The 12434-nt window shown below is 31.3% G+C and overlaps 1 protein-coding gene across 2 annotated transcripts; it reads left to right on the top strand.

Annotated features, from left to right (window-relative positions):
- Positions 1-5692: 5692 nt before the first annotated feature.
- Positions 5693-8922, top strand: LOC114189217 (transcription factor bHLH112-like). Of its 2 annotated transcripts, none has more exons than XM_028077932.1 (7): positions 5693-6285; positions 6465-7059; positions 7173-7283; positions 7429-7494; positions 7639-7698; positions 7867-7917; positions 8309-8922. In XM_028077932.1, exons 1-7 carry the CDS (start codon positions 5933-5935, stop codon positions 8462-8464), a joined length of 1392 nt encoding a protein of 463 aa, XP_027933733.1. In that variant the 5' UTR covers positions 5693-5932; the 3' UTR covers positions 8465-8922. The 2 variants fall into 2 exon arrangements, with proteins under 2 accessions (XP_027933733.1, XP_027933732.1); XM_028077931.1 differs by having other exon boundaries at positions 5694-6285; positions 7639-7704.
- The last annotated feature ends 3512 nt before the right edge of the window (positions 8923-12434 follow it).

Genomic DNA, 12434 nt, shown 5'->3' with positions numbered 1-12434 from the left:
GATGCCTCTTACATGATTGTAGTGCTATTATAATGAATTGCTCAAATGTAAAAGCTACTATTATGATTTTTTTCTTTTTTTTTACTGTTATATAAGTGATTAAAAATGGTTAATAAATGTGTTTTATATTGAGTTGTAAAGGCTGAAGAACAGTGGGTCCAGATGGTGATTTTGTATTCTGTAAAGGAAGGGAATGTTTTGAGAAGAAAAGAAGACAACAGAGAAACTCCAAAAAAGGGTTTGGACGGTCATGACCAAAACAATGATACCCTTGTTACGTTTGTTGGTAACGGGGTCAATACGTCTTTAGACCAAACTGTGGATGCAATTTAATCTAAAAATTATGTGATCTCACCTTTCTCTACATTTTCTCTTACAACCCTAAATATTATTCCACATCTATGTGGTGTAGATGTCAGAAAAATATAGGAATAAAAGACAGACATGACATGGCTGATTAATGTTGTAAGTCTTTGTCTTTCTATTAATTACGATGCAGACAAAAAACACTAAACTATGATCTCTTTGATAATATATAGGACAATGTAAGACAGTCTTAACATATTTTAGTTAGTTTACGTATATTTTAGTTAGTCTTAACTGATAATTGTATGTCACGCGTTTTCTCTCTCCTTAAATTGTAGAAATAATAAACGATGTGATTTGAACACGACCCAGAAACTTATATTCAAAATTGTGCTCTTGATTAAAAGATCTAGAAGAACGTGACTTTTTAAATAAAATATTATGCATAAATTATCTATAAGATAGGGTTAAATTGTTTTAAGGAGTTGAGTATATTTACATTTTTCGTTAATTTATTTTAATTTATTTTTCGCTCTAAGTTTACTTCCTTAAAAATTTTATGATTTTAAGAGTTTCGTTAACGAATGTCCTTAGATATCAATAAATAAAAAGTTTTGTTAGAGTGACGTAATGGATGAGAGAAAAATTATATTTTTCATTTTAAATTTAACTGTTTCTTATTGATTAATAATTTAATTTGATATTTCTAAAAAGATATTGAAATAAAACTGAAGTAGTTGTGGCATCTGGTTAAGTGGTCCTAATTCACTACAACAAAGCAACGTGTATTATTAAATTTGAAACAGTTAACTTTCCCTTGCATATTTTATAATATTTTGTTTGAGAAAAATGTAAATAAAATAAATAGAATGCAAGATAAACGGGTAAGTGTGAAGACTTAAGAGTCAAAGCTTTGAGGGTTTGACTCATGGTGGTAACAAGAGGCCCCACGTGCCTGTTGCACGCGCGCATGCTTGGTGGGTCCCTTGTTGACTCTTGCCGCCTTAAATGACAACCAGGTCATAAGCATGACGTCCGCTTTCCTCATTTCAAGAATACTTTACCCACTCGAATTTATTAATAAATATTTTCACTTAATTTCTTATATTTCCTTTTGTTCTTTTCCCTAATCTTTATTATTGTACATGCATACGGTGGTTAGACTTTAAGTCCACCTATTCAAAGAAGTTGCTTATTTAACGTGTTTTTAATACAAATTCTTTATTACTTTACATAAATCATAATATTATTTTATACTAATTATAATGGATGTTTTGTACAGTGAAAATGGGTATTTCGGTCCAATCTAGCTCGACCCATCAGCTAACCTAACTCGACTCACTTTTTAACGAGTCAAAAAAATTGGAATCAGACTCGACCCACCACGGGTTGACGGTTAAACAGGTTGGCTCACGGATTCACTTAATTAAAAAAGATATAATTCTTTTATTTTTTTTTAGTCAAAACTAAATTATAATTCTGATTAAAATATAAATAAACTTTAATACAATCCAAATATAAACCAAAATAAAAAAATATATAAATTATTTATGTATTGGCTAAAAAAAATAACCTAACACGATCCAAATATAAAGTTCAATCTAATAAAAAAACACTTGTATGACCTTTTTTTATCTGCACCAACCTGGTTCACCACGGGTTCAACCTGAGTGAGCCGAGTTCTAGATGAGTCGGGTTAAAAATTAACTCAATATTTGTAAAAAAATTTCAACCCAACCGGACTCAAACTCGTGGTGAGCCAGATTGGTTCATATATTCTAACCATTTTTACAACTCTAATATGCACAAAGATTAAAGTTTAGGGAAATTGAGAGTCCAAATATGAGATGATTTGCCAAATTTTTGAAGCTTTGATATTTTAGGCAGTGGTCCATAACACACATACGATTCAGGAATATATATTGCATGATTAGTACGTAAACCAATAAATTCCGCAAGTCACTCCCTGACAAATTAAAATTCTAAAGTTAAATACTTGAAGCGAGGGGTGGAGGCTATGAACCATCTTAAAGAAGAACATTTAGGTTATGTCAAAAATCAACAAGTTTCATATAAGTCAATTTCCTCTCAATTTCAAAGGACTCACAAACTTACTATGGATCTGACCTAACTTCTGTTACTGCCAGAATAATCAACTTGGACTTTTTCTCGAAGAAAATTCTTTTTCTTCTTCTTTCCAAATATATATTATATTATGTTGACAATTTTGTTGTAATCATAGCTGCTAAGAATTACTCGGAACTGACTTTGGTTTGCACTAATTAATTGGTATTTCTAGTCAATACGTTTTCTCTCAACAATAACATAAAAAATATATTTTTTTGAGAAGGGTTATTATAGTAATATGTGTCTATTAAAAGCAAATACATGTTCAGTTTCGTTATACAAATAATTAAATATAGAAGTCGAAATACAAATCGTTTACTTCATTTTCAATATAATGTATATATCTTTTGCTTTTTCTCCTAACCACTTAAATGATAGCAAATCTTAATTATCAATTCGTCAGATATAATTACCATGCTTAACTAATAAGTTATATATATCTGTTCGTGTAGATTTTGTTTATTTGTTTAGGGCCCATATATCTTATGGCGACCAAGAGAATATTAATACATCATTGTGTCAAACTCTATTGAGAAATTTTACAGAAATTTTGGTTTATTAAATTGTGTAGGATAGAACAATAATCACTTTTTTTTTTCTTATCCACCATGTAATTTCCATAAGTTATGATGTTCATGTGTTTTCATGAGTTGTGATTCCTTTTCAAGTAATTTTTAGAGTTAACAAAAGCAAAAACATCACGGTTGGATTTAAGTAAATCTAATTAATTGAATTGATATTACACTCAACTAAAACCACTTAGATTAATTTGGATAATTTATTTACTGTATTTATTTTCATTTTTCCAATAAAAAATATTACTACAAATGTTTAGTAACCTTTTTTACAATAGAAAGAGAAAAATATTACAAATTTTTTTTAAAAATATCTTTTTTTCATAAAAAAGTAGCATAATTGAAATATTAATCAAAATCTCCACTGATATTTTTTAATAGAGGAAATATTGTAAAAATGTTACTTATACAAATATTTTGCGACACTTAATAACTAAATTGTTAATTTAAAAATAAAGTAAATGTCATTTTTCAATAAATATCAAGTAATTATTTTATAATGTAAATTAATATAGTAGGAGAAAAACTTAATTTTTTTTATTGACAAATATAAATATGTTTTTAAATAGGAGCACTTGGTATACTCTAACCCTTATACACAACACAATTTATGTATATCGTTTCTGAAACTCTTTATCTCTACTGTATTGATATTCTACTAAGAACTAATTTTTACATCCTATTATTGTGTCCTTCCTTGTTTTCTATCTCGATAACTGCTTTTACAAATGTTTGTGTATGTGAAAATTTCAAATAATTTGGATCAAGCATTTGATTTCCTGTTTGTGACTTCAACAGAAAGATAGAGACACCACAATACAACAATTAATTTAAAGTGAATAAGATGTGATGGGTTCGTTGTGTACGTACTTAGCTATAAGCATCACCCTATATCTAATACTATATTGTTAGTCCAATAAAATTCGTTGATATCTTCATGCCACCACTCATATTTCAGTCTAATTCTTGATAAGATTCAATTGTTATATAAGGACATACTTCCTTCCTGTGATTTTGTATTCTCCCTTTAAGATTGGTTTGTTTTTGTTTCAGAATAATTTATCATAAGAATGATTTGTCATATTTTTCACATGATTAGCTTTCTAATCCAAATCATTTATCTCCAATAAAATTTAATACAATGCAGAGGACATAAATACCCATCATATTTCATGTTTTGGAGTCATTACATGCTAATGTTATATTGTACAAAGTAATTGATGTCACCTAAAATGATCATCAAATATTTTACTAAATATATAAGTAATTAATTAATGTGATAACAATATAGAATAAAAAAAAATACTTCAATATTTTGAGAAATGAAAACCGAAGATGTGTTTAAAGAGTGAAATAGAAAATTGTTAACTTCATAAGAGTGAAAAATATATCTACGTCTTAAACATTAAATAAAGCTTTTTGGGTCTCATGATAATGATGTTACATTAAAAGAAGAGATATTGTACGATTTGTTAATTTACCTAATCGAAATAATTGCGTAAATAAAATATACGCTAAGGTGTTAGTCAAGATGATGAGATTATGTATGACAATCTAATCTGAAAGACATAGAACAAAAGCTGAACGCCAAAGAGTAGGGTTGACATTGGTTTAATTACGTAGGGGTTATCCATTTTCTTCATTTAACAAGTATTTGACATCAAACACAAGTATTCTGCAGCAGTTGAAACTATCTAAACTAATATGTATTAACTACCTTAAGCCAGATATGCTTTCATTCTGCGTGGAATATTTTGTATCTCAGCTAATATCTAAGGGAACACTGCCATTGTTGACATACAATCTTCTCCTGCTACAGTTATGTTAGGTCAAGCATTAGTTGCATACTTGTGTTTTAGTTTCACCAACCCACGTGACGCACACGCGCCTTCTTACAGCGTCATGCCCACCCAATGTTCATTTCAAAATTCAAATATTAGTGATTTTTCTCACCTACTGGGTTTTTTTTTTTATTCACCTTGCTATTGTGGTACTACAATGTCTTCAATGATAAACATTTGGACCAATAAATGGTCCTCAAGTTTATCACGGAGCACAACCTTTTGAATTATTATAATCATGTATCACATCCACAACTTCTGAGACAAAACCGGAGGACTCAACCAAAAGTAGGAAATCGATAAATACTTTGTATGACTAATATATATCTACTTAAGTACTGTATTATTTGAAAAATTATTGGTTATTAATTTGTGGTAAACTTTATAGTATTTTGGTTTTACTCAATCTGGTTTTCTATGACAGTTTTCCTTCTAACTGTACTTTTTATTGACAACACTTAGATTTGATATCCTAGTTAAATTAAAAGTTTCAAACTCAGTTCCATTAAAACATAAAATATAAAATGATATTTTCAACCACAGTTTAGAAATCAGGGAATTTCAACCATACGATCTTATTCATCCAAAGCATACAGATCCAACCACTGTCACGATCATAGTCAATACCATCATACTCACGAAACTTTACACATAAGGAACACAATTGTCCACAAGTCATGTATTAATTATCATTCTTCGTAAGATACTACTATTACACATTTTTTTATTAAGAAAAAGTAAGACAGAGAAAACAAATCCAGGACAAATAAACAAACACCAATTATTTATATTTGAAAAAGAGAATTAGAATTGGATTCAAAATTCTCTATTTCTCTTTTTTTCATTTGTCAAATCATCCCTTGTAATGTCAACCGCGTTCCGGTAATCTCCTTAGCCGTACCCTTTCAACCGTTCCATATATAAAATGTCGCAAGCTCCCTGACCTTTCATATATCCCAATAAGCTTCTGAGTGTGTGTGTGTGACTGTGGTAGAAGATCTCAAAGATATATATACAAGCAAATCTGCAAATTGTTAAGGACACAGATTCAGCATATAAACACGTATAGCGTCAAGTCTTGCCATGGCTGAGGAGTTTCAAGCTGCTATTTGTGGTGAAAGTTGGTGGAATATTAATTCAACAAGAAGTGTGTTCCCTCTCATGTCATCAACATGTTCCGTGGCAGCAGCTGATGCAGGAAACTACAGCACTTGGCAAAGCACTGATTTCGTGGATTTGAAAGGAACGAGGTCTTGCGCTGAGGACATTAATAACTTCATTTCTTCTGATAATTCTCTGAGTTTTCTTGATGTTGAGAAGCCCCAGCAGAGGGACTCGGCTGGTGAAACTGGTAGCATCCTCACCGATTCCACCTTACAAATGATAGGTTTTGGCATGTCATCTTCAACTTCATCGAATTGGAATCAATCTTTATTGTAAGTTTTCAGAGTAGGGTATCTACCAAAACAAATATATGTTGCTATTAGTACGGTCCAAAACTTCCACCAAGGAAGCAAAAGTTGTTTTTCTTTAGCTTTTTCTACTTGTTTCTTTCGAAAAAGGAACTTCATCTTATCAAGCATATCCTTATCTTTTTGAATTTCTTTCTCTGCAGAGGGAGCGATTTTCATTCTGTGCTTCAAGGAGAAACAGGCATGGATGGCGGTTCTTCCCATGATTCACAAATCCAGAAGGATTGGAATCCAAAGAATTTCTCATCTGCTGGTGGCCAAGGTTCCACCGTTGATGCTTTCAAGTCAATGAACCAAGAATTTTCCTTGGATCAGCAAAGTCTGAATTCCGTTGTCACAAGCACCGGATCATTATCTGGTGGTTTTCCAGTTGTTTCAGCCTCCTATGGTTACCCTTCAACCTTGATACAAGGCTTATACGACCCTGAGCCTCAACCACAACCACAGAACTCACTTTTCACCAACCCCCCCATGTCCTATTCTTCATCTACCGCAAACTATGGGACATGTTCCAATGAACTGTCACCAACTTGGTCCAAAATCTCTTCACTTCTCAAGCCCTCAACGCCAAAACAGCAGCTTAGTGGATTGCACTTTTCCAACAACACTTCTTTCTGGAATGGTTCAGCCGAAGCACTTCATGACATAAGAGCAGGTGTTTTTGCTTCCTCACAGGCACAATATCAAACGCCAAAATTTGAAGAGAAATCCAACAGCCCCAATACTCTATTAAACAAGGTAACTAATTAATTAATGCTTTCCAAGTTTATAAATATATCCACCGCTGGATAGCCAGCTCTAGGTTTTTTATTTTTTGTGTGTTAAAAGTGATAATATCGGTTAAACTGCAGCTCAAGAGAGAAGAATCGCCAGACGCAACCTCATCTGCTAAGAAAAGTTCTTCTGAGCCTGCATTCAAGAGGCAAAGAATTGAGACTCCATCTCCATTACCAACTTTTAAGGTACTGTAATGTTATATGTTTATTTTTCATGTAGTATCAAAGATTTTGCTTTTTCTTCATTTTATTCTATATATATGCGAGACTGCTAAACCTTCATAATAATAACTCTTTAGAATTGATGAAGCTGATATGCATATATGGACAGGTAAGGAAGGAAAAGCTAGGGGACCGCATCACTGCTCTTCAGCAATTGGTTTCACCTTTTGGAAAGGTAAATTTATGTATGTTCTTAGTTTCACCCTTTTTCCCCTTCACAGCAACTTTGATAATGATATGGTAGAATTTGAACCTTCACCTTTTTAGACTCTGAAGGGTAAAAACTAACCGGATATTATATTCTTGTTGATTTTAATAGACGGACACAGCATCCGTTCTTCACGAAGCCATCGAGTACATCAAGTTCCTTCATGACCAAGTCAGTGTATGTTTCCATTGTTCTTACTTTCTTTCAAAGAAAACCCTAATTATACACACACATATTTTCTTGGTTCATACATATATAATATATAAGTTCTTCAGGAGAAAAGTTAAGCGAAAAGGCTTTTTATAAGTGTTTAAATATAGTTTTCGTTCTTAATTTCAGGTGTTAAGCACTCCATATATTAAAAATGGAGCTCCCATTCAACACCAGCAGGTACACGATAGTACTTTCATTTTATGTCAAGTTTCTAGCGACACACACATGCACTTGGCACATCTAGAGTCAAAATCGCCACAGTGAATGATGTGTGTGAAACACATCTGGTTTATCTAAGGCATTATTGCATGGTTCAACACTATTGTACTGTCACTAACTACATTACCTGTAAACAAATATCAATAATTGTGTCATACAAAATAAATTTTTGAATATATTAGACAGAGATGGATTAAGATAATGAATACATGAAAATACTGAATCCGTTTATGTTATGTACACAAGATGAGTAAATGTAGTGAAAGTGAGTGTAGGAATGGGTCCATGCACTGAAAGTAAAGATTTTTGTTGTGGATTTTGAAATATTTGTATATGGGTGTGTTTGAAGGATTGTGATAATCTGAAGGAGTCAGAAGGGAGAAAACAAGATCTGAGAAGCCGAGGGCTGTGTTTAGTACCGATTTCGAGCACGTTCCCAGTGGCCAATGAGAGCAGTGTGGATTTCTGGACGCCAACATTCGGAGGTGCAGTGATTGGGAGGTAGAGAGCATTGGATTGGAGAAGTGGTGACCATATAAAAACTATATTTTATGCGTGTAAAGTAAAGGAAAGAAGAAGAAGAAGAAGACACGATTGTTAAAGAGAAAATTAAAGGTGAAGATAAGAAAAGAGAAAAAGGAAAGAAAAAGAATGTGAGTGTTGATTCAAAGAGGACACGTAAAGCAGACTGATGTACGCTAGTAAATGATTAGAGACTACTGGAAGAGAATAATAGATTAGCTAGAAATAGTGTTTTAATTATTAAAGTCGATGAGTGGCAGGAACAAGTGCTAAATTCAGAGGCATTTCACATGTTTAGATTACAGAGTTTTTGTTGCTGCTGTTCTTAGAGTCACTGTTATATGCCTGAATTTAGCAGATGGGGCTACCCAGATAAACGCCTTTTGTTCCTGCTGATCGATGTATATCTATCTATATATCTATATATATTGAATCTTTAAAGGGGTGTTGCACTAGTTTTATTATTTCAATAGATGGTTTTCAAGTTCAATGTTTTCGGGTTAATTGATTAAAGGTGCTAGTGTGATGATGCATAGCCACTTTCCCGTTTTTAGGGCTATTTATTTTTGTCTACTCATCTAAATAGTGTGGCTAATTATAAATTATGAATAAGTTATAGGCGAGGGCACGCGGCATATGGCTTTTCAAGCACGAATCAAATCATTGTCTTTGTCTTTCAATCATTATGTTCCATCCTTATAAATTCTTATCTTCCCCATCACAATGCTTATATATGTCTTTACAAATAGAACAATGTGAGGTTCTGAAATTTGTTTAAATCTAATTTTATTTATTAAACCGGATTTCAATCCTATTTTTCTTTACCATTATTAGTACTGTCTAAAATAGTAGATGGCTATCTCTTATGTGTCTAATATTTAACTTTATATATAACAAAACCTTTAGGTACGGTTGGTTAAATGTTTCCTGCGTTATTTCCCAATTAAAATTAAATTTTTTACTTTGGTAATTGGCATATTAAAAATATATTATGTTCGCGAATTTTAGCCCTACGGCCAACGAGTTCCTTGTTTATTTGTATGTTTATCAGTGGTTGGTTTTCATGGATTCCCAGCTGAAGTGAAGTTAAAAATAACAAGTTGTGTGCATTAAATTAGTATGTTAAATTTATCCAACAATGTTCTTAGTATTTTACAAATCAATATTGTTGTTTTACTTTTTGTCTATTTATTTACAATTGAAATATTTTATTTATTTCATTTTATTGTAATTTTCACATCAATCATAAGCATGGACAAAAATAAAGATTAAAAGGCTTAATTTAACTTTCTCGTTGACTTTTGGATTTGGGTTAGGTTTAATTCAAATTAAACACCCTGAAACCCTAAGATACAACATATATATATATATATATATATATATATATATATATATATTACTTTATATAATTGTCATGTTTAAACGTTTACTTGTTGGAAGCATAAAGGTAGGTGTTAGGAAATCACGCACTAAGAAAAATAAAATCTTCAGACAGAAACAAACACACAAATAAGAACAAAACAATATCAATAAAAGCACACATAAAATTTAACTTGTTCAGCACTTCAAGACTTACATCCACAAATACTCAACTAGAAATATATCATTCAAGTACAATTTTTTATGGACCAAAACTGCAAACTAACATATATGCTTGAACCACTCTTGTCACTGGTGATCCAATAGATCTGTTTGAGTCACTCTTGTTATTGGTGATCTACACAAACTCACTGATGATGACAATCTTTCTCCATCATCGATTCTCACCACCTTGCACCTCATACTTGTTGGTAGCAGAGCTCTTCCCTCCTCACGCAGATCCAACCTTACCAAACATCGTAGTCATCTGCATGCAACAACCAGACTCCACATTCCACACTAAGTAAATAATATCTTCAAGCGGAAGCATACCCACAAATAAGAGCAAAAAAATATAAATAAAAACACACAAAAAATTTAACGTGATTTAACACCTCAATGTCTACGTCCACAAATACTCAACAAGAAGTATTATCACTCAAGTAAATTTTTTTATGACCAAAACTTTTTTTATGGACTAAAACTGAAAACTCTTCTTAGTGCAATTTTTCTAGAAAAAATTACAAATCTTCCAATGACACACAACTACTTAAGCCCCATACACCCTACATATTGAATTGTGGTGATAATTCCAAAATCAATTTTTTTATTTTTTTATTCTTATAATACTTTTGTGCTGCTCTCTTTTTGTCGAGGTGGGACTTCTCACTTAAGAACGAACAATTGTTTGTTTTAATTTTATATCAATCATAAATATGGTCCAAAATAGAACTGATGGAGGTCTAAACAATTTTTTTTTTCTCATGAATTTTAAGGATTCAGTTCTCTCCAATTCTAGCTTAAAAGATGAAATTTTGTGTATGAGTTATTATAAATGTAATATAAAGAGACGATGGATCTCATTACTTGTTATTATTATTGACATGTTCTTAAGGTATGTTTATTTTATCATTTTTTTTCACTAAGTTTTTAAAATTTTCAATTTTAAACAAAAATATTTATTTGATAATTTAGATTTTTTTTTTAAATTTGAACATTTAAGAAATCGTACAGTAAAGACAAACATGAGAGTAGTAGAAGAAAAGAGAAAAAAAAAAAGCAAAACAAAGCGAGTTCTCTTTTATTCCGGTGCATTCTTTTGTCTTATTCCATTTATATAGAGTTACTGTGATAACAATTCTTATTCCAAGAATTTAGCATAACTGTACATGCCGAGCTTACTTTCAAAAAATGAAGTGATTAGAGAGAAAAATGAAAACGAATTATTTTAGAAAAATATTTCATCCATTTAAAAAAAAAAACTATTTTTTCTCTCTTTTTTCTATAAAGTGATAAAATATTTAATTTTTGACAGGTGTATAGAATACGTGCTTGGTGTAATATTTAAAAAGAAAAGTAGTGTGGATAAACAGTATCTTAATTTTAATATTCCACAATTAAACCTTTTAGAGAGTCATAAATTGGTTTAATTCCTCCAAGCATGTTTAGCAAAAGAATTGACATATGGGGAGAAGAAAAACGAATGATGTATTTAAAAGTTGGTATGGAAGAGAATTAAAATAATGAGAAGAAGAATAAGCTTAAAGGTGAAGAATGGGTGAATGAGAAGTGAGTAATGATGAAAAAGTAGCACTTTAGCAATTCAAAATGCAATGGGATTGTATATAACTTTTTTACCATAAATATTGCACCATACTTGAAGCATCTAAGAGATGATATATATGTATGTGCATGTGTGAGTGAATATGAAATGTTTTTCCCTTTATAAAGGTGTGGTTACTTAGTACAAAAGAAGATACACACATAAAGGAATTTGATAAAGTTGGAAAGAAAAAGACAGAAAGCATATCATTGCGATTTAATAAAGCATTTGTATTATGACTCCTCACACATCTTTCTTTTCTTGTTTTGGCTAATCAATTACAAGGCCCTTCTCTTCAATCTTGTAATGCAAGTTGTTGTTGATTCCTCCTTCACTAAAACTTCTTCTTTTTTGATTCTTCCATGGCTTAGTATTCTCACCACTAACAACACCATACTTCACCTAAATCAAATGTTCTCTCTTTTTCAAAAGGATAAAAATGATTTTACGGAACCATCATAAGTACACATTCTGACTTAAGCATAATCTTATGTTCTCACTCGTTAACTCTTCGTCCAAAGTTGTGTTAGAAATTCAAGTGTGAGTTTAAATCTCACATTGACTAGAAATGAGAAAGTATAACATTATATAATAATAAAGATCCATAAATCCATTGTCTTAAGGTTTTGGGTTAGAAGTGGTGTCAATGCCTTATGTAGTTGGATTCGAGTTTCATTAGTGTTGTATCTTCCCAGTCAAACTCCCTCCTTAAAAACCTAACAAGTATCAAAGGAGAGTGGTGCTCTTAATATAAATTTCTAAACAAACAAAA

The sequence above is a fragment of the Vigna unguiculata genome, chromosome 6 (genome assembly GCF_004118075.2).
Source record: "Vigna unguiculata cultivar IT97K-499-35 chromosome 6, ASM411807v1, whole genome shotgun sequence".
NCBI classification, from domain to species: Eukaryota; Viridiplantae; Streptophyta; class Magnoliopsida; order Fabales; family Fabaceae; genus Vigna; species Vigna unguiculata.
The sequence above is the reverse complement of the archived record's forward strand: the minus strand, read 5'-3'. Positions and strand labels throughout refer to the sequence as shown.